Source organism: Leuciscus leuciscus (genome assembly GCF_965113295.1).
Source record: "Leuciscus leuciscus genome assembly, chromosome: 13".
In the NCBI taxonomy this organism is placed as follows: Eukaryota; Metazoa; Chordata; class Actinopteri; order Cypriniformes; family Leuciscidae; genus Leuciscus; species Leuciscus leuciscus.
In genome coordinates, this window is record NC_138737.1 from 6280242 (window position 1) to 6304286 (window position 24045).

The following is a 24045-nucleotide window of genomic DNA, read 5'->3' on the forward strand; positions in this document are numbered from 1 at the left end:
TCTTTGAAGCAGGTGGATGTTCCCCATTGTTCTGGTTTAATGTTCACATTCAGCCTGCATCAGCGTGACGCTGGGCACAAACTCGTAAATCTCGAGCCAAATGTGAGATACGTCGACATATCACTTGGATTCCTCTGTATTCTGTAGGAAGACATAAATCACACTTGGCACAGCCGAATGCACTCAGCCAGAAACAGTTCCAGAACGATCATCAAGCCACTATCAGAGACCCAGAACACCCACCCTATCATTACTACAAAGATTTACGGTGTTAGGAGTCAGTGCGCCTCCAGGACATGACAATTGTGAGGTTAACCCACATAGACTATATTGCAATTCTTAACTTGCATTACCTGACAACATGTTAACAGCTTATGCTTGGGCACAATTTATATTTGTCCACAAAACTAGCATATACATGCATTTATGTACAAAACGAGCCTCTTTTAAACAGCCTTTTGCTTTGGACAGGAAAATGGTCCCTGTGAGCAAAACAACAAATTTTATTATTTCATAAGCTGCTGACTAGCCTGGTTTTAATTAAAAAGGGAGGTTGAAATGGATTATTTGGACTGAATAAGTAAGTAAAAACAGCCAACAAGTGGCTGGCATACAGGTATGAAAGCTGTTTCAACCTCAGAGTAAATAAAATGGGTAATTGTGAGATTAAGTATTAAAATATGAAATAAAGTTTCAATTGTGAGATATAAAATCACATTATTTGAAATAGTTATGATTGTGAGATATGAAGTCACAATTAAGAGCAATAAAGTTGCAAAATTCATTATTCATGATGCAATAATCCATTCAATATCATCGACTGGTTCTACTTCTATAGACTGGATTTCCAAAATACCATTTCTTTTCTCCGAATTTGACAAGTTCTGATGCGGTTACAAGGTTTAAATAATCATACAGACAATAGGCACATGATCTACTCAGAAAACTCGATCATCTCAGGTTTATCCAATGGTAATGGTGATCTGTCCCAGCGGTGAATGATACACAAGGGTCTATGAGTGTTTAGCATGCTCACGGTGACCAGGTGTTGTTGCTAAGCAGAGATGATTAATGATATTAGCTCGCTGTGTGGAAACTTCAACACCTCATTTAATTTTCAGCACACGCTGACAGTTGCCCATTCATAATTGAATCAGTAATTACTTAAATGTGATTAAATCTAACGGGAAAGATTTGAGAGATCGGCTTTTAAACTGAAACGTTTGGCATGTCAAGTGGCAATTTTGGACACATCAGTCGCTTAGCGAGAACTTGTCAGCTGTGGAAGACTGGTGCTCAATAATAAATGTCAGGTGTAATCGTTGGCCGAGTCAAAACGCATCCATTTCTGTTTTGCTTCGTTTAGCTGTCATGCCCGACAGCTGATGTATTCAGTCGTGAAGTGAGCTAAATGAAGTGTTATGTTTAATCATAGAGTCTTTCAGAGTTTATGGTACACGCACATCCCGGCAAATGCTGAGTTTGTAATTGTAGGCGGCCTCCTCATGAATATTTGATGTACACTTAAAATGTCTGTGTCAAGCTAACATGGTCTGTGCTTTGTCAACATGGCCGTTATCTTGCTGAGCAAAACTTGTGTGATTGCCATCATATTCATTACTTGATGTTTATGTATTGCCTAGGGAATCAAAAACATCAAAGATACGTGAAAGTTTGCTTGCCGTACTTGTAAGACTTAAATGACCGGGTTCCAGTGGTTATGGAAAACCTGAAGATTTCCAGGGGGAAACAAATCTTCATTCATAGACATTTTTTTTTAAATTTTTATAGTGAGTATACAATACAGTTTAAACTTTATTTCGATGGTCCACTTTAGACATTCTACTAACTATAAGTAACTTTGCAACTATATGCTACTGTAGGTTAGGGATAGCTGTTAGGGTTCGGGTTAGTCGAACAAGTTGATGTACTTGCAAAGTTACTTATAGTTAGTAGAATGTGAAATAAAATAAAGTTTTAACTGTTTTTTAAAGAAATTAATACTATTATTCAGCAAGGAAGCATTAAGTTGACAGTAAAAACATTTATAACGTTTAAAAACTTTCCATTCATTATGGTGATTTAGTGATTGTGAACTTCACATACTTTTGAAAATCCAGCGATTAGTTGATCCTGATAAGCGCTCATTGTCACATGTTGTTGTAAACACTACTTCTTTCTTCTTCCATGTGGGGGAATTCAACCAATCAGATGACGACTTACTTCGAAACTCCCAAAATGTTTCCCATTTGATGTTCCTTATGCATCACGTTCAGCCAATGGTCCGTGACGTCTGTGGCTGAGACGGTTTGGCTGGTTAGCATTGTTAAAGGCCCTCTTAAGTGCCTTGAAACACGCAGCATTATTCAATGTGTTGACAGGGCAGGACATATCGATCAGCCCCTCCCCCTTTTTGAAATAGCCGATAGCGTTTCATTATTTCACAGCTCGGCCAGAGCCATTGAGCTCGGTACAGCCGTGTTTGACAGCCACAGTCTAAAAGATTCCCATTTTAGATTTAATATAAAACCATTATTAAAGCAAAACAGTGAACATAATCATGCTGAGGATGTGTATAATTAACTGTGTTATCTCTTCTACTCATCAGTGCTGTTTCTAATGCCGAGTCTGCCTAACCGTCTCTCCTCCTAATCTCCTCCATATTTCTTTAAAATGTATAGTATTCTGTGTAGAATTCAAATGGGTCCGATATGTTTTGTATCTATTGTTGTAATGGCAACATTTTGGAGGCAAAAAGCATTGCTGAATTCGAGTGTGCATACTAACATATTACTCTTACTATTTCTGCTTGAAAGATATTGTAAATACAGTGAGAGTAGTATGCTGTTCAGAATTCAGCACGTTTCTTTATTGGCAGCCATTCAAATATAGATTTGCAATCTGATTATTATTACAAGTTTTGCTATTTAAATGTTTAAACATTTTAACTGCAAAACATAATTTATATTTTCATTAATATATTTCCATGCTACTATTATCAAAATAATGTTTTGGAGAGTCTTAAAAGCATAACATTTACATATATTTTCCCTGTTACCTGTATGTGGAGCACTTTTGTGCAATGACAGCAACATTCAAATCAGAAACTTCCAGTACTGCAAGAGCAAGACAATGAGATGAATAGGAATGTGGATAATTCTCTCCAGGTATTATAGACCTCCTTGGTTGGTTCTGACCACTCCTTTATTTTAATCTATTATGCATGCATCATGTTCTTAACAACAACTGACACTTCAATTAAGAATTAGGTAGCAAACACAACAGTGACACATCCACTGTTAGCCCTGCTTCAGTTTGAAGCTTTAGCTTTAGAATTTGCATGCTGTTAGAACGTTAATTCCATCAGTAGAACAGCTGGATATTCAATCAGAGGTGGGTATTTGCATTGAAACTTGTGTGCGGACACAAACACACACTAGCTACAGAAGAGACGTGAAGAGAGGGCTAGATGAGGGTTGTAAAAAGAAAGAAGGAGATTGATGCCTAGTGAAAAAAAAAATAAAATAATGAAATGGCAGTGCTGAAATCCATGAAGCGGTGTTTCCACATGTAATCTGTCCACAAGCCTCCTCGATTTCCACTAGCAGATGAAAACTACCCGTTCACCGGTTAACCCTTGACCTCCCACTGCTGGCCAGGTGTATGTTTGTGTGTATGTCGGCAATTTCTGTGGCTATGTTCAGAATAGCATACTACCATTCTACTGTTTCTGTATGCTATGCATAGTATGCAAATGTTTTGTATGCATGAAATACATTCTGCATTTGGTAAATGTGCAGTATACAGCAGAGCACACCGCACAGAATACTGTATCCCACCCACCATGTATTGTTTTACCTGAGCTTTCATTTCCAATGTGACGAAAGAATCAGGACTAACAGAGTACTGCAATGATGACATAGGCCAGCCTGGAAGTTTGCATCACCTTGGTTCCCTCGACAAAAAACTGATAGGATTTTTCGATTATCGCAGAAAATAAGCTTATAAGCAAAAATAAGCAAAATAAGTTATGATTCTTACACATTTTGTTCATCAAGATAACTTATTCATTTTGAAGCCTAAACACAATCGTCAGAAGTAAAAAGCTCCAATTTAGCTACTTGTTGCTATTTAGCTAGTGTAAAACACTAAATGCTCAAAATAATGAATTGGTTTGTGCATGGGCGTCGGAAGAAAAAAAAAAGTGGGTGGGTCCTCCCCTAGAAAAATGTTTACTGGAGTAACTGTTAAATACCATTTCATGTATTCTGGTGCCTTTTAATTAAAACAAGTAAACTAAACTCCACTTCACGTCGGGCAGTTCTTTGCCTCCACGTCGTGCATTAAATGCACAGCTATCCGTGGATTATCCCGCTAATACCATGGTCATTTGCAATGACAACTTAAAGCTGTTATTGATGTTTGCAACGCAATATTTGACTGGAAGGGTACAACGGGCGGTTACTTTCGTCAGTTGCGGCTCGTTGAGAAATATAATGTAGCTATTCAGCGTAAAGTTTAATTTATTAGGGAATTCCTCAAGTGGAATGGATTTGACTGACGGCGCTATGAAAAGACAAATGCGCTGAATCAGAGACGGTAAAAGTAAGTGGGTCCAATATCATTGGTCTTAAAAAGTGGGTGGGTCTTGTCCCACCCATATACAATGGTTCCGACGCCCATGGGTTTGTGTAGGGCAAACTTAAATTAAACAAATACGTTCAATCAAATTAACGTTTGAGTATTTAGAACTTTCTTTCTTTTTTTGAGTTCGCAAAACTGACATTTTAAGTAATCTGAATTGTTTCATTGTTTTGAGTTGAATGAACTTGTTTCTTTTAATGTAGACAAACTTAAATTTTACTGAAATTGGGCTGGGATTTCTATTTCACAGCATGCTTTGCCATGGCACTCAAAAGGGAGAGTAAATGCTAAAAATATGTTTTTATACAAGATTAATGTTAAGTTGGATATTTAGTAGTGTTTAATGTTTTGTTATGCTAGTTTAGAAGAGTTTCTGTTTCGTTTTTTGGAGGGTTACTGTGACGAGTGGTGCATGAGCTTGGTTTGAGAGCAGATATGTTAAATGTTTATATTGCTGTACTCATTCAGCAATTGTTTACCTATGCTATACCTATGCTATGCTTTGATATGCTAATATCAAAGTATTGTGTTACCAATTAGCAAGTTAGCATTTATTGAATTAGTTAGATAAAGCTAGCCAAGGTTCCACTACTAAAAATATGAGTTGAGATTACAAGATAATTTTAAGTTCAATGTATGAATTAGCTTGCTCAAATATGTCAAGTTAAGAGTAATTGAGTACAAAATAAAAATCTGCAAGTTCTACTGAATTAAACTTTGAATTTCTTAAAGTAACATTTTTTATGTAAATGATTATCAATTTTTTTTTTGAGTTTTGCCAACTTATTTGGGTTTACATTACTCATTAAAAAAATCTTGAGCTTGTGTTTACTACAGAACTTATTTCAGGCATTTAACCAAAAAAACATTCAGAAAACACACTTTCTCGGGGGAATGCAAAACATTTGCAAGAGAACTCAAAAGCATTGAAATATGTTTTTCTTCCTCATGTCCCTTTAGGGTCTCCGTAGAATAAAGAAGCTTTTGTTGGATTACAGATGCAAGTAATTTTTTGCTTGCGTTACTCTGTACTGGTAGTTGTCGTGGATGCTGACACCTAGTGGTGTGAACGTTGCATCATTCAAAATATTTAATTCTTGATACCATTTTAGAAATGCACAATACATTTTTTTATTAAATAACATAAATTGATCCGCTTCATAAGGAACATGGCCACTGTCCTTAGGAGTTTATCTCCAACCCTGATAAAAACTCACCTGACTGTTGCGTAACCTGAAGACCTTCATTAGCTTGTTGTAATGTTTAATTAGGGTTTCCATATGCAGTAAACAGAATATTAGCAGTCCTTTCAGCATGTTGCCTTGTGTGTTATGCGATAGTGTGCTCATCATGCAGTGAAGGACTTTAGGATGAAGCGTTCCTAATTGGGATTGTAACAACCACAGCTATTCATAGCTGAGTTTTGCTGAGTTTAAAGTGATGTCATGTTTCAAGGCCGGGGAAAACAGGATTGTATCAGATTCGAAAGGGCAAAAATAGGCATGTTTGAGGAAGCTGTATTTTGGGCTCTCTAAATTCTCTCCTTCTGTACCTAATCGTCCCTTTTATCCCCAGCTAGATTTCCGCGAGAGAGAGAGAGATAGAGAGAGAGAGTGTAAGTGGTGACGTCCCGGTGCTGGATCCCCAGGAGGAGAGGAAAAACTGAAGCATCAGCAGACGCAAAAACAAGCGTTTGCTGTTTTTCCTCTGATCTTTTCCATGCATGTCCTCGCCGTTTAATCTTCCATCCTGTTTCTGCTCAATGTTCTCCGTGAACTTCTGGCAAACCTCCTTGACCCCTTTCCAGACCGGCATCTAGGCCAGGCAGCCTCATTCTTGCCCAGGGGACGTCTGTCTAAGACTTTCTATTACGGGAAAATTAAAGGGATAGAGAGCTCTCCTGGATAATGCCTGAATGCCTTACATTACCTGTCCTTTTCGAGCAACTTTTCCTGTTTATGTAGCGGTTTAATGGTTTCATGTTCCAGATAAAAACTACTGATCTCTGCCTTATATCTGAGTAACAATAATAAACAACAGAATGAACATTCAAAGATTAAGAAAACCAAGAACCACTGGAGGGATAATAGACATTGTCAGTGTACAAATCAATATCTGTTTCCTGCCCTCCTTATGCACCCGGGGCCATCTGGCGATGCCGAAATGTGGACGTTTACTAGTTGGAAACAAAATTAGGCGCACGGGCCGATGTGGATTAATCCCGGGAGTGCACAAACTCTTAGGAGCTGACAAATGAGGGATGCTGGAAAGGGTTTGTGGGAAGAGTGTGTGTGTGTGTGTTTGAGTCTCTCATCTGATCAGGCTCTTATGAGAAATCCCACATTAGCCTGATGTGTCAATAAAACATAACAGAGAGCCCTGGTCTGATTTATGTGACAGGCCTGAATGTGACTGCTTTTACTGGAGGCTTTCTGAGGAGAGATGATTTCTTGTTTTTGATCTCTGGAGAGACAGAAAGAAATATGTTTTAATTTTAAATTTTTATTTGGCAACGTTGTTTCATTGTGATTGGTGACATGACTATTGGCTATTTTTGCATTTAACATGAGCCTAAATGAGATTTGTGAGTAAGAATAACGTGTTATAATTAATAAATAAGCCTAATTAGTCAAGTTAAATTGACTTTAATTAAAAATTGTATCTAATCAATTTTAAATAATTCATTATTTATAATTAATTTATTCAGACCCCCTAAATGGACATGGTGATGGAAAATATATGAGATGGAATATGTATTTGAATGCCTTTACTTGCTCTCGGAAATGTTTTGTGTTTCCCCAAGAAACAAGTGCATGTGCAAGTAAAGGCAAAATGTCTTGGGGAATGCAAAATTTCTTGGGAAATGCGAAACATTTGAATATTGAAATAATTTTTCCTCCCATCTCATGTGTTTTTCCATCCCGTTGTTCCTTTAGTGGCTTCATATTTTTATAAGATGTAATTTGAAAAACTTGAAATGAAAGAAATGAAATTTCTTTTACTCCTCATTCAAATCCAGTGGGTGTCGCCAATTCGAGTTGACACTCATTAAATGGAAGAGAATCAGTTCTTAAATTCAGAATTTTAAGTCATTGTAATGCACAGCCTTGAGTGGCTTATATACTGTAGCATTCTTGTACCTTAAAAAGTTGCTTTGGATAAAATTGTCATCTTTTTTTATTTCCCAGCTCAGGAAAACGTATCCAGGTTTTGATTTGCATATTGTCTGTTTTGTAGAAGGAAAGTGTCCTGACAGTTTCGGTCTGTTGATTCTGTAAACATGTACAGGATATAAGTGCAGAACATCAACACCACTTTAAAAACAAATATTGTTTTAATTTACGCCACCTGCTGATCGGTCTCCTGTGAAGGGATGGAACATGATGTGAAAGTGAATGTGCCGTATGATGATTCGTACACTCTCTCTCTCTCTCTCGTTCTCATCGCTGTGTTGTCAGTGACTTATCCAAAATGCTGAGTGAACCTCAGAGAAATGTGTATCGCACCAGGGAAAATTCTGAAAATTACTTTTCAAAAGTGTTGCTGTCTCCGTGTAAAGCTCTGAATACTGTGCTTTGACTGTTTCATGCCTCACCGTCCAAACATTCTATACCGTTATGGATGTTATTGGTGTAGTGGGCTGCACTTTTTTCACATTTTTCTTGATCTTTTGAGATCTAAAGGAGTTTGATTTTCCTGCTGTGAAAATATACGGCAACTTTCAAAACTCAGAAGTTCCCAGTCCAAAATTGCATTTATTGAATCTAAACTTTAAAAAAAAAATACTTCTGCAGTGTTTTGACATTGATAAATAAAAGCTCAACTTATGATCTCTGGCTTATTTTGAAAGCACATGCTTCTCCTATAATATGGAATAAATAATAAATAGTAAGAGTAGTTTGTAATTCTGAATTCAGCAAGTGCTGCCTTATGACTCATTCTGCTTAGTACACAATTTATACTTTTCTTTTTAAAAAAAGTATGTGAAACAGTATGCTGTGCAGGATGCAACAGTAGTATGCTGCACTGGTCCCAATGATATGACTATACGTATACGTTTAAGTCAGCATGTATGAATTATTCATCAAATTTGTGTTCACACATTTAGCAAACCTATCAAATAATAGCCAAGAAAGGTTTCCGGTTCATTCTTCACACTGGAAATACAAAGTCAATTGGATCGCACTAAATTGTGGAATACAATATTTCACAGTGTGTTCTGGTTGCAAACTGCACACTGTTGCATGCCTATAGAAACTGTGCAAATTGTGCACAGTATGCATACTGTAAAAAATGTGCATGAGTAATATCATACTATGCCCTTCCAGGAGATTTATGGGTTATATATCTTAACCATGACCACCCCTCTAAATTAGTCAACCCTCATCCAGTGTGTAGGAGGACAGTGGTGATCACGGCTGCTGCAGGACTGTGGTGTGTGTGTGTGTTTGTGGGAAACACATCACCTTAATAGCATTCTGCAGTTCTGTGGTGGTGTATTCTGCTGTTAGAAATATGTAATGTGTTGTGTTAGTGGACTTTTAGAGCCCTCAGGAGCCTTCGAGATGAGCTTTGGAGCCTTGTAAAGTGAAATGCACATGCACTTCTCCAAACTAATTTACACAATTGCAATAAATGTGACTGCAGAATAGATTCCAAGCAAGCGCTGGTCATTAAATCAGCGTAATCATATTCACACAAATTGTCATTCTGTCTCTTTCACACACACACACACACACACACACACACACACACACACACACACACACACACACACACACACACACACACACACACACACACACACACACACACACAGAGCTGTTAAGTGTTTGACTGACGTTGGTGTTTGTTGCAGGTATGGAGACATGGTTCCAAACACCATCGCTGGAAAGATCTTCGGCTCTATCTGCTCTCTTAGTGGCGTTCTGGTTATCGCCCTCCCCGTTCCCGTCATTGTGTCTAACTTCAGCCGGATCTACCATCAGAACCAGAGAGCTGACAAGATGAGAGCACAGCAGGTACTAAAGAACTTCTCTTCATCCCAATATAGATCTGTTCGGGATATTCCTCTGATGTTTTTTTTTAAGTGCCATTTTAAAGGTTCCTGATTTTGTTTTGGAGGTCTCCTACAATAGGTTTAAATGCATCCAAGATCAAAAAACGCTATCATTTTCTCATAATATACACTGCAGCATCACCTCATTTCCCACAGTGTCTGAAACGGTTCGATAAAGGATTTGGTTTCTCTACACCCCTCCTTTCTGAGAGCCTTATTGAAAACCAAACGGCCATTCCCATATCTGAATTTCAGCTCCGGAGGCTTCCTCAGCACCTGATACACAGTGAAACAGTCATTAAGGAATAGGGTTGGCTCAAATTTATTTCAGAAATATCTACCCCACCCCCCCCCCCCCCCCCCCCCCCGCACACACACACACACACAAAAAGTTTTAAAGCCTAGAAACACCATAGACTGTCTTCTTCTTTTACTTTTGTCAAACATATTTCGTAATGTTCTATTCCTATCTTTGAGTATGAATGTGGGTTGCCTGTTTTCAGGAATTTATTATAAATTATTATTGAAATCATATTGTCAGAGCCGTTTACAGTACATCAAAGTACATTGACCATTGGTGCTCATACAGGCAATGTGAGTTTTTATCTGGCTTGCTAAATTTCCAAGTTAAGTATCCCATCTCTCTGTTATGTTTTGTTTTTTCACAATAAAGTAGGCAAAAGGTCAAACAGCATTGAACAAACCATGATGTAACTAAACCGCATCACGGGCATCATTACACCTCTGAGTCACTGCAGTTGTTTGTGAAACAAATGCTTACACGATTGATTCAGGTAAATGCTCTTTTGTTTTACAGAAAGTGCGACAGGCAAGGATTCGCATGGCCAAGAAGGGAACCACCAATGCCTTCCTACAATACAAAGAAGAAGGAGGATTTCAGGTGAGAGTTATCTTATCTTGAGAATTTAGTTGCACTGTAACTAAAAATCTATAGTCTATAAAGATATGATCATTTACTCATTCTCATGTCACTCCAGACTCGTATGGCTTTCTTGCTAGAAAATAAAAGAAGACATTTTGTAGACTGTCATGCTACAAAATGTAATTTATTCCTGTGATGCAGGAATAGTTCAAAAGAACAGCATTTATTTGAAATAGAATCTTTTGTAACATTATAAATGTCTTTACTCTCACTTAATTTAATGCTTCCTTGCATTTCTTTTAAAATAATCGTACTGACTTAATACTTTTGAAGTGTAGTGCACATGCACTGAATCCATGTCTGCTGTGCGTCTTCTGGATCAAAGCAAGTTTGTGAATGAGCAGATAAGCTTGAATGAAATTTCAGTCTGTTCGCAACTTTAGAAGACTTGAATCACTGTACAGAGCACAAATCATGTGAATGGACTACTTTTACCATCCCTTTTTTTTTGTTTCTTGTAAGAAAGAAAGTCCTTCAGGGTTTGAAACGACATTAGGGTGAGTAAATGATGACAGAGTTTTCATTTTTTGTGTGAACTGCTGTCTTTAAATGATCTGAAAAACTATAGTCTTTATCAATCTCCCAGTTGTTCCACTCAGCACATCCAAGGAGGAACTATAGTTGCTGGAGTTGACAAAGTTTGCCTGACATCAAATCTTTAAAACTGACATAATGATTTGTAGCATAAGGGGAACCGTTCTTTCAGTACAGACATTAAACATCTGACTAAGAGGGAAATAAACAATATTTGTGTGTATTTTGGGAAGTCGTATTGTTCAGATGAAATGACTGAGTGTTCTTTCAACTACAGTTAGGACTGCTTACACAGCGTGTAATAGATGCCTCAGTGATATTCCAGCAGAAATGGTTGATATCGGATCTTCCATAATAAGTTGGTTTTCTGTTAAGAGGCTAACAGTAGCATCTCGCTTGACAGAAAATTTAAGAATGAAAAACTTCAAAACACTTCATACATGTTACTGGCCAAATTGTTGTAACTTTTTGTCTTAAAGGGTTAGTTCACCCAAAAATGAAAATTCTGTCAGTATTTACTCACCCTCATGTCGTTCCAACCCCGTAAGACCTTCGTTCATCTTCGGAACACAAATTAAGATATTTTTGATTAAATCTGAGAGCTGGCTCACTCCTCCATAGGCTTCTAAGACACTATAACTTGCTGGCCCAGAAAATGTATTAAAGACATCGTTAATATAGTCCAAGTGACTACAGTGGCTCAATCTTAAGTTTATAAAGCGATGAGAATACTTTTTGTGCGAAAAAATTATAAAAAAATAACGACTTTATTTATTTCCTTCTCTCTGGGCCTGGAGTGTGTTCACGTAGTGTTTTAGCGCAGCGCGTCTGTGTTGTACATCACACGTAGGCTCACTATTGGCCGACGCTGGTCATGTGTGTCATGCGTGTGACGTACAACACAGAAGCGCTGCGCAGTTACACTACGTGAAAAAACTCGAGGCCCAGAGAGAAGGAAATGAATAGTGGAATAAAGTCGTTATTTTTGTTTTTTTTGCACACAAAAAGTATTCTCGTCGCTTTATAAACTTAAGATTGAGCCACTGGAGTCACTTGGACTATATTAACGATCTCTTTAATACATGTTCTGGGCCAGCAAGTTATAGTGTCTTAAAAGCCTATGGAGGAGTGAGATAGCTCTCAGATTTAATAAAAAATATCTTAATTTGTGTTCCGAAGATGAACAAAGGTCTTACGGGGTTGGAATAACATGAGGGTGAGTAATTACTGACAGAATTTTCATGTTTGGGTGAACTAACCCTTTAAATACTTACATGTTGTGCAATAATTAATTACTTAAAGGGATAGATCACCTAAAAATGACAATTCTGTCAGTTTACTCACCCTCATGTTGATCCAAACCTGTATTTCTTTCTTTCTTTCTTTCTTTCTTTCTTTCTTTCTTTCTTTCTTTCTTTCTTTCTTTCTTTCTTTCTTTCTTCCATACAGTGAAAGTCAAGGATGCCATTGACTTTAACTGTACTGTATGAATGAAAAAATGTTTTTTCCACCCAGAATAACTCCTTTGTAGTTTGCAATCCAAATTTCTTCAAAGTGTGTGTGTGCGTGCCCGTGTTGGTGTGTGTTTTACAGAATTTTTTTTAACAATTACAGTTTCTTAACATCAGTTATTGCATTAGCTAACATAGTTAATGAAAATGTTCATGATAGTTCACAGTGCATTAACTAATGTTAACACTTTATTTTAAAGTGTCCTTGTTACTTGTTACATGACTGTAGTAATAACAGTAAATTATGCATAATCTGACTCATCCTAAACCAAACCCTGAGGACATGTTGTTAATTGATTTTACTCAGTACTTAAATGTATAATTACACTGCAATAAGGACACCTTAAAAAAATAATGTAACCCAACTTTCGATCTTAATTTATTAGTAAATGTTGAAATTACAATCAAGATGAATAAAAGATGTAGAAGGATTGTTCATTGTTAGCACATGTTAGTTCAAATTAACTTTATATTTAGTTCAAAGTAACTTTCTCAGCTCCGAATTGCAAGAGAAATCTAAATTCCTCCGATTTTAAAAACCAAGGCTAAAACTATAAAAGTTTAATACAACCCGTTAAATCTCAGTCAAACCCGGCAACAAGAGAATCTCAGGTTCAGAGTATTCATATTCAAATGGAGGGCAACAAATTCAAATCAAAAAGTCATAGCGCACCAGCTCATAAAAAGTACAGTATATTTTTCTGCTGAGCACAGAACAGATTTTAAGATATTAACGATCATACAGTCTTTTTGATCTCATCAAACAGTGTTACTGTATGTGTAAAGGTCAGTCATTTGGCTTCTGAGAATGCGTCAGTCCCACAAGAGCCTTGTAATATCAGCTTTTTCAAATGGCCGCTGACATTCAGAGTCAGCTAAACACGGTTTCAGGGCCTTACCTGGGGTGCTGTGAGGAAATAGCAATTAACAACACTGAAGGAAGGACAGGTGATGCGGGACAGGTGGGAGGCGCAGCAGTAATTACAGAGACCCTTTCAGGCTTGTCGGTTCACTTGGCTTTCAGCTTGGTAACACCTCCGGGCAGCTTTTTTTCAAGGGGTCAGTTTCAGGTTAGCAGGGTTCGGTTAGCCCCCTGCTGGTGGATCCCATAAGTGCACCATCTGGAGGCCTGTAGGAACTGGAGATCCAGGAAAACAATAAGCTAAACAATCAAAAGTTTGGAATAATTAAGCTTTTTTAATGTTTTTGAAAGAAGTGTCTTAAAGTACACTCACAAAGGCTCCATTTATTTGATCAAAAATATAGTCAAAGCATTGATATTTTTGAAATATTATAAAAATTTTATATATGTAAAACCTGAATTTATTCCTGATGCAAATCAGAATTTTCAGCATCATTACTCCAGTCTTCAGTGTCACATGATCCTTCAGAAATCATTCTAATATGCTGATTTTCTGCTAAAGAAACATTTTCTCATTATCAGTGTTGATAAAATGCTTAATATTTTGTGAAACCGTGATGCAATACCATTCAAAAGTTTGGGGTAAGTAGTTATTTTTTTAACCAAAATAAGAATTTAGTCATTTTATTCAGCAAGGTTGCATGAAATTAACATTGAACTGACAGTAAAGACATTAATAATGTAACAGTATAGTCAAACAAAGTCAAAAGTCAAATAAATGCTGTTTCTTCAAACTTTCTATTCACGAAGAACATTGATTACAATAAGAACCATTATTAATAATTGAGCACCAAATAAGCATATTTCCTGGGTCGCTGTTCCCCATGAAGTCATTTATCACAGTATGATTCAGCAATTTGTAAAATATTTCAACAGGTTTTCTTTCACCTTCCAGCGTATGGGTATGTTTAACATTCTCAAATAGCATTTTCTCTGCTGCATTAAGTAATATTAAGTACAGTGTTTATTCCAATGGAAACGATCTCTTGCCCTTTCCCAATCACTGCCTTTATGAGGAAGCCCTGGTTATCATTATTCTGCGGTAATTGCCATCCCAGGGAAAACAAACCTACTTAAATATCGGTTTCTCTCTGTGGTTTTATGTAATTATTGCACTCGTTTCAGTTCCTCTAGCCCCGGGATGTGTTCACTGCGCTTGTTGTTGATCATGTTGCTCTTGTAATACATTCTGAATATAGAGTCTACTTCACGGTTAAGGGCGGAAAATGAAGATGCACAGTGTTGAATAACAGCTTATGGATTTTCCCATTTGTTTTACATAACTTGAAAGTTGCTTAAAGACTAAGAAATAATAGAAGCAAACGTGATGTTTACATTTTCTGTGGAAAGCGTGGTGCTTGTGTCCGCTTACATGTCCTAAGTTATTTAGTTGAAATCCATGGGATTTTTGTTTGGCATTTGCCAGGCAGTTTTGGGGGGTCTATAGCATATGCTTTCCATACAATGAAAGTGAATGTGTTGACCACTGCTGTCAGATAGGTAAGCTAGATAACTTATTTTATGTATACTCTTTCTTTTAAGCAGGATTTACAGCTTGCATGATTTTTTGAAGTGCTTTGTGGTGTGATGGTCTTGAAATCATATCTGCCGCAGCCTCGTGTCCTGTCAGTTTATCAGATCATAACTGCAGGGATTAAAGCAAAGCTCTATTCCATAAACACACCTTTTCCCACTGCTGAAATCCATCTTCACTATGCAGGACAAGTAGCTGTATTCAAAGCATGAGAGAGAGAGAGAGAGAGAGAGAGAGATTCAATCCGTGTCTTTACTAATGCGGCAGGTGGAGTTCTCCGGAATCTTCTCAGGTTGTGAAACCCACAATAATCCAATATTTACAATCCCCGAGTGAGGGGGTATTTTTTTCAGCATGGATCTATAAACCCATTACTAACAGGCCTGCAATGCTATTTATAAACCCGACAAACGCTTTTTTCAACTCTTCAGTCTATTCTGGCTTTGAATTTCCACTTAGGTCTTACTTTTGTCTCTGCACACTGTTATTCAGTCTTGACCTTCGGCGAAAGGTCATTAGGAAGTGTTCATGTGCTCCACTTTGTGATTTATGTATGATTTACCTCTTCATGCGTTAGCTTAAATGTTCAAAAATAAAAATCTGATGTATTTTTTTAAATAAACAAAATCAAAAATATATGCAAAATGTAGTACTGTATTTAGTGGTGCTTACTAATAATAATTACATTTTATTAAACATTATTGTTGTTGATATTGTTAATCATAATTTTGCTTGCCTTAGTAAGCACCACTAGATGTATAATATTGTGTTTTCTATAAATTTTTTTTAGGGCTGTCAAGCGATTCAACTCTAATTAATTACATGATGTGCTTATTAATTAACCCAATTAATCTGTTTTTATCCCGAATATTTTTTTTTTTTATAATAATAATTATGATTAATCCTAATTATGATTGCCTTAGTAAGCAGCACTAAATAAGATACTGTATTTTCTATAACAATAATAATAATTTATTATTAATCTTAATTGTACTTGCATTAGTAAGCACCACTAAATATAAAACAATATTTTCAATAATAATAATTTATTTTTAAGCATGTAAGTATTAAACTTAATCTCGTAATTAACTCATCCTGCAACATTTAATTTGAACTGGTAAGCATGCAACCACTTGGGACAAAAAAAATGGGACAAAAGTTGTAACTGGGACTGTACCCTCTCAAAAGGTACTAATATGCACTATTTGGGTATCTTTCAGGTACTAATATGCACTCTTTCGTGGTAAATAATATACAAAGTTGTACCTTTTGACAGGGTACCACCCCAGTGACTGCTTTTGTAGCTTTTTATTCTGAGAGTGGACAGCCTAGCAATCACCCTGAACACTCCAGCATCATCTTCACCATTAAAAGAACTGCATTCAACAGATTTATTGATCTTTTCCATCCCTGGAGCTCTTAGAACCGGCTTTTTTCTTTTCTTTTTTTTTCATTGGTACAGCCTGCGTAGATGCTAATCATGGGTAGTTAAGTCATCCAACGGCTGTATCTCTTGTCTCCACTGAGAAAATTGTGTTGTTAATGTGACGTCCCTATCAGCACTTTTTTAACAATGGAATTGTCAGTGATTGATGGTTTAATACCCTCTGAGGTTCCTCTGCTCTCTTTCCTGATGGAGTGTTCGGAAAGAGAGTGTTGCAGCCCGTGGATTTGACTGAGATGTATTTATTTGGGATTTATTGCTTGCCTATCTGTGATTGGCTGGTAGAGAAATTCCCTTTTTGTTTCCCCGGTCAAACAGGAAATACATAATGATAAATTGAGATTCTTTCATTTTCTCATTTTTTGACATTCTGCTTTTGCTCTGTTGTTGTTGTGTCAAGATAACGTAGTGGATCCTTTATTGAAACCGCTCTGTTGAATTAGTTTGCTCACACACTTGTGCTTTGGGGAATTTTTAAATGTAGTTCCTGTGTTGAATTGTATGGGAGTGAAATGCTTTGTGTTGTGTTAGCCGTTGTCTCCGTTCCAGATCCGTTCTGTAGGGCTACAAAGGATTGAGATGTTTTGGTTTTTCCATCTAAGAAAGTGGAATTGCTTTTTGCTCCCACTCACGTCCTACGTGATCAAACTTTCTCAGACGTTTTTGGCGGTATAGCTGCGTCATTTCATTTTACTTAAAGCTTTTCGTCCGGCAAAAACAAACCTAATTGTGCTTAGGTCCAATTATTGATGATCTTATCTGCCCCGATTCCTTCAGCCATCCTTGGTTTCGGCTGACGGGGCAGTCCTTGCTCTGTCACAGCCTCTCTGAACAGCCCGTCCTCTCGTTCCTCGATAAGATCGGCTGCTTTTAAAGCCTTCTGATGGGCTACTTCTAGATGGCGATAAACCACCTTGACTCGGGGGCCAGATGGTATCAGGGAAGCATAAAAGGGAGACGCTGTGACCGATGTTTCTTGAGAGACTTGTTCTTCAGGACAAGACATCCTTGCGTGTGATCGTTTTACAACGAGAGGTTATAGAGGTTACCGGATACGTGCGAATGGCATCAAGGACAGCGGTCTGTCTCGGGAGGTAGTTGCGTGGTAAAGTAAGGTCAAATCACAGGTGACATAAGTGCAATGAAGGCTACATTGCAATGTAATGTTTATTGCAGTTAGATAAAGCCTTTATGGATTAAAACTACAAAAAACAGCAGCTCTGTATCATAGCAACAAGTTTGGCAGGAAGAAAATTGGAATCTCCCAGCAAGCCAGTCACACAACATGGTCATATATTGCAGACTGTTTTGAATCATATTTAGCTAACATCCATATACATATTTTATCTATAATACTTTTCCTTAATTCTTAATATTTTTTACCATAATTATAGAAAAATGGAAACAATTTATATATCATTTATAAAGTTTTCAAAAGGCCATTTTCTTGCTTATGCATGGGTTTTGAAGGTATAGTTGCACATAGTGCATCATCCTTTACACTGCCACCATGCGGCAAGCTGTTGTGTTTGGATTTATATTTCCTCCAAACTAAGATGGCCGACGGCCAGTCAGAAATGCCAGTTTGGTCTGGAATATCCATCCATTCCTTCTCTCCTAGGAGACTCTTGCAGGTTACATTTTTTTGTTCATATTATTGTTACATTTTCCAAGTATTGATTTTAGATTGGGAGGAAATTCTGATTAATCATCCGCCCACTAAATTGGACATCATGCATCACTATAGCTATTTCAGCAACAATTCATACTATATCTGACTGTTGTTCTTGAAAAACGTTATTTTTGTCATTGAATGTAATTTGCCGCTACGTCTAAAAGTAATGTGATTATGTAATGTACGTTGCTTGCAATGTCTTAATTTACTCGTTACATCAAAAAAGTAATCCGATTACATAACGTCACATCCTCATAAATGTATGAAGTTCTTCTCCATCTTCTCTGTCGAACAGGAACAAACTCAGTTGCAATAACTGAAGCTGTATTATATTTTTTGTAGATATTTTATAGCTTTCACATGATTTTATATCATTTCATTTATTGGTTTGTTAAATACAGTATTACTGTGTTATTATATGTTAATACAATATCTCTTTAGTTAAAAACAGAAATGCATACTGTACACTCAAGTGGACATCTGAAAATGTCTTTGAATTATTTTAAAAAATCTTGTTTTTCATGCCCTAAGAACAATAAAAACAGGGAAAAAAATAATGTTTATCTTTCTATTATTAATTAATGACATTGTGAAATATATTAAAACAGAAAACAGTTATTTAAAATTTTAATAATATTTCACAATATTACTGGTTTTATTGTATTTTGCATGAGAGACTTCTTCCCAAATCAGTAAGAATCAACTATAATGAATTTGAACTGGTATTGTTTTTTTGCACAAAAAAAGGGTAAAAACATATATTTTTATAAAACTTATCCAGCCATAGTACATTGGAGATGACAGTGAACAAAATGTTTTTGTTCTTTAACAAAAATAAACCTGAAGTCTTGATGATGCTATCAACCTCTGAAGGCTGTAAATAGTCGTGGTCTCTTTAAATAGATCTGTGTCCACTTAAGATAGATGTTTTAAGGTGAGTAGCTTGTATCTAAAGACATGGTTTTTATGGATAGCCCTAAATAAACTTTTCTGGTGTTTTTATCTCCCAGTTTCGAGACAATGACAGCGCTCTGTGCCTGAAGAACAGATCTTCCTTTGAGCACCAACATCATCACCTGCTACATTGTCTGGAAAAGACAACCGTGAGTACAGCTCCTCCGCTCAGCCTGTTACTGGACACAAATGATCATACATTTCTCGATCAAAGTGCATAATCCAGAAGGTTTCATTAAGCATTTCCCCCTTGTTTTCCGACAGAACCATGAGTTCACAGACGAGCTGACGTTCAGTGAGATGTGTATGACTGAGTCTGTGGGTTACCGTACGAGCCGCAGCACTTCCATCTCCAGCCAGCAGGGGTTGTCGACGTCCTGCTGCCCCCGCAGATCTAAGAGAAGAGCCATCCGCCTCGCCAACTCCACTGTGTCCGTCAGCCGGGGCAGCGTGCAGGAGCTGGACACTCTGCAAGTGCACAAAACCTCTATTGGACACCAAAGGTATGACATCAGACAGACATGATGATGTCATTTTCACTCTAAAATCAAATGAAAAAAAAGTATCATGAAATATGTATTGTGAAAATGACTAAAATAAACTTAGATCTGCTTTATTTAGCATAAAGAAAATTTTGAGTTTTTATATATATATATATACATACATACATACATACAGACATGCATGCATGCATACATACATACATACACAAATGTTTGTTTTAATTTATCAGGTAGACGCATGCATTGTCTGTAAAGCTGCTTTTAAATGATATTTATTATTAAAAAAACGCTATACAGTTTTTTTTCTCTTTTTTTAAGAATTACTTTTATCCAGCAAGGATAAATTGTAATAATATTTCACAATATTACTGTTTTTATTGTATTGTATATAAGTTGCAGAGTGCAGTTTATTTAGGATAACGTGAACAAACATAAAACAAAAGCATGGCGAGGCATGAACTTAGAACAAGACTTAAACATGAACATGAACATGGAGCTTAAGACAGTGGTTACACAAATAAAACTTGACAAAGACACACGAAGGCTTAAATACACACAAGACTAATGACGAGACAAGGGACATCTGTGAACAGTGAAACAATGAACCATTGACAACATGACACATGAGACAAGGGAACACGTGGCAGGATCACATGACTTGAACAGGGGATCACATGACAGACATGAAACTGGAACATGAAACATAACCAAATCGTGACAGTGGTCATAAGAGACTTCTTCCAAAAACAGTAAATAATCAACTATAATGAATACTTTATAAATATAAATACTATATCATTATTTTACTTATTTCAGTTTAGGTTATGTTGTTTTATTATAATTATTATGATTTTAATTGTTTGTAAATATTAATAATTATACTGTATATTACTTAAACTAAACTGAAATATGTAAAATAATGATATATGTAACATAATATACAGTATAATTATTAATAATTACAAATAATTAAAATCACAATAATTATAAAACAATATAACCAAAACTGAAATATGTAAAATAATGAAATAATGATTTATATGTAATGTTGTTTTATAATCATTATGATTTTAATTATTTGTATCAACAATTATATATTTACTTCATAAGTGTATTTATAATAATTATAAATAATTGTTAGTATACACTATAATCCATAAATATGTTTTAATAACTATAAATCATTATTTTATTTTATATTTGTTCATTACAGTAATGAGAATGAGACTTTCATTTTTATTCATTTTTGAATATTTGTCTTAAGATAAATGTCTTAAGATTCTTAATTTTTACTCTCATAAATGTTAAGTGTCATGATAGATAATTTATATAGCCTAATAATGAAGATGGCAATATTCAAAATAAATAATCAATTCTAAAAAAATATAGACATTTTACACACTGATAAATACAGCTTCTTTTACTGTATTTTTCTACATTTATGTGTATGACTCCAACAAAAACAATAACTTCTGTAACAATTCAGTTTATCCAGTGCATATCCCATCTAACCAATAACTTTTTTTCTGTCCATGCGTTTTGTGAACGTATGTGTCCAAACAGCCGCTCCAGTCTGAACGCCCGGACAGAAGACCTGAAGCTCAACTGTGAGGACAGGGATTTCACAGCGGCTATCATCAGTATCCCCACCCCTCCTGCCAACACCCCCGACGAGAGTCTGCCGCCCTCTCCTGCCATTCCCGGAATCTTGCGCAACTCTCGCTGTTCCTTCACCCACGAGAAAGTGAAGATCTCCTCCTTATAACCGCCACAAGCACACAAGCATCCCCTACTGCACAACAGAACGCAAGTGAAGGGGGAAAGAGCTCTTCTCCTAGGAAACGCGCAACGCCACAGAAAAGACACATCTCGTAACATATCTGCTTCATTCCAAATCGACAGTTCGACGCAGACTCGCATGAGCTGACGTGCTTTTTTGTGACCCTGTTGTACATCGGAGGACCCCGGACTATTCACGCAGACTGATCGTACGCGCTTGTTTGGGGGGATTGAAAGGACAAACTCAATCCGACGCATTTTACAATGATAAATCAGCAGTCATAGTGGCACAGAATGCCTTTTACTTTTAAAGATATGCAATGTTTCAACAAGCAGGAATTATGCCTATATACATCCACTGCGTAATACAGTTGCAGGAGAGATTACAAAAGGTGGGAATGATCTTTGCAGGGAAAAATGCTATTACAAAAAGTTATGGCCGATAATAGAGGAGGTGGTGTATATGTATCAATATTTGTATCATACCTCTTTAGATCACATGCATCTTCAAAACCCCACACAAAAAAAAAAAAAAAAAGAAGAAAAAAAAAAGAGAGATTTCTGAGCAATCCTACCCAAACATGCATGTTGTTGTATAGTAGATACCATGGCAGAGAATGGAGCCGCCAACATGCTACTCTCACATACTTTTGCATGAACCTTAATTTACCTCGGTTTAGTTTGTCCTGTTTTCTTTCTTGACATTGATGAAAAAAAAGATGATATTTACAGAGTATTAATGATCAAATGTGCTGCACCAGATGTGCACATTAGAAAAAAGAATGATAAAAAAAACAACAAAAAAAAACAAACAAACATTCAGGCATGTTCTTTGCAAAAATCTAAGGCTGGACTAGTGCGGTAGTGAGTGAGTGAGTGAGTGCGTGTGTGTGTGTGTGTGTGTGAGAGGGCCGACTCAGAATCACAGATATGCATGGATACCGTTATAGGTATTTTTATGTTTTCTCCCATGGGAAAATGAAGCGTTTCTATAGCATTTTAAAGCGAATTGAGAGCGTTTACCACTGTCATTGAGTTTTACAGCAGTAATTAGTCACTTCAACTTATTTTTTTTCATTTGGCTTGGTAATTAAGTGTAACCTTTAAACCCTAGTTAGCTATTTTTATACAGTAGTTCACGCATCGAACACGGCTATGTCCAGTGAGCCATTTCTCTAATTTGTTTTGATGCTCTGTTAATGTTTCTTTAAAATTCATAAGCAGCAACGAGACAGGCAATAATAGTGTAATTATTTTTTACTGCAACTGAAAAGAAGGATACAATTCTTAATGGAAATGAGTACAAAACAGGTGGAATGCAAATTTGCACTTGACTGTGATGAAAAATATATTTGTTACTCTGTTTACAAGCCTTTTTATTTTTACGTTTGTTTTGGTTCTGTCTCTCTCTCTCTCTCTCTCTCTCTCTCTACCCCTCCCCCTCTCTACCCCTCCCCCCTCTCCAGCTTCATAAAACGGTGAGAAGTGGTAAATTTAGTAATTGGTCAGGCACTTGCTCATTTTCGGCAGGGGTTTTGGATGAAACGGCTCCTGGTAGAAGATTAAAGAGTTAGATATCAAAAGCACAGAGGTGTAAAGTCTATTCCACAAATAAAGTGAACAGAACTCAGAAAACACATTGTCTGTTGGCTCTCAATCACATCTAAACATCTACATCGATTATTTTGTTTGAAATGTATTACAAATCAACAGTGCATGGCATCAAAAATGTAATGTATGTTCTTTTCTTCAGATATGCTGACACCATCTGATATTTTATAGTGCTAATCTTGAACGCGATGGTTAAGATGTTCACTGAAAGTCTCATGGCTAATTGTTTTCTGGTTTTCTCCTGAGGGAACACTGTGTAATTGGCTCTCAATTTGCATAATGTGATAATTTGCCATTAAATCAAAATAATTTAGCCGAGCGTAATTACTCGCACCACAGCCAATCTTTTAGTGTTAAGTCAAAATGAAATGCATTCGAAAACCATTTTACATCTCTAATGTGACATTTCTGAGAGGAACAGGATATTTAAAGCTGGAAATATGTAGGGCGGGGCTTGATTTGAACTTCCGGGAATTAATTGGATGAGAAGATGAAATGTGTTTTTTATGTTGACTTTAAAGCTGCGATAAAACAAAAGTAGAAGGGATTTCGTCATCCATGTTGTGACATACATCATTATCAAGAATAAAAAAAAAAGATAAAAAATGCATCGGTTGTTGATTGGATATTGAGATGTGGCCGTTGCACTCAAAAGCATAGACTGTAAAAAGCTCAAAAGTGGAGACACACGAAGGCAAGCTTGCAGGGGCGGCGTTTAAACTGACTAAATGATTGGAGAGGTCCTGTTTACGTCACCAGCAGTGTTGCCAATTTAGCAACTTTGTCGCTATAGATTAGTGACTTTTCACATCCCTTTAGCTGCAAAAAAGCAACTATTGACTAGCGACTTTTTGGACTGCTGGTTGACATTTACTATATCATACTCGTTCTGTTGTCTGACAGAAAATATTTAAATGAGAACAGCTTTATTG

General features: G+C 36.6%; 1 protein-coding gene across 1 annotated transcript in view; it reads left to right on the plus strand.

The window, feature by feature from the left end:
- kcnd1 (potassium voltage-gated channel, Shal-related subfamily, member 1) overlaps positions 1 to 22522 on the plus strand; it is a 57069-nt gene extending 34547 nt beyond the window's left edge. The window contains exons 3-7 of the mRNA XM_082189150.1: positions 9503 to 9665; positions 10521 to 10604; positions 19277 to 19369; positions 19485 to 19723; positions 21287 to 22522. Of these exons, the coding sequence (XP_082045276.1) occupies positions 9503 to 9665; positions 10521 to 10604; positions 19277 to 19369; positions 19485 to 19723; positions 21287 to 21488 (781 nt within the window). The 3' untranslated portion in view covers positions 21489 to 22522. The remainder of the gene's footprint in view (positions 1 to 9502; positions 9666 to 10520; positions 10605 to 19276; positions 19370 to 19484; positions 19724 to 21286) is intronic.
- The last annotated feature ends 1523 nt before the right edge of the window (positions 22523 to 24045 follow it).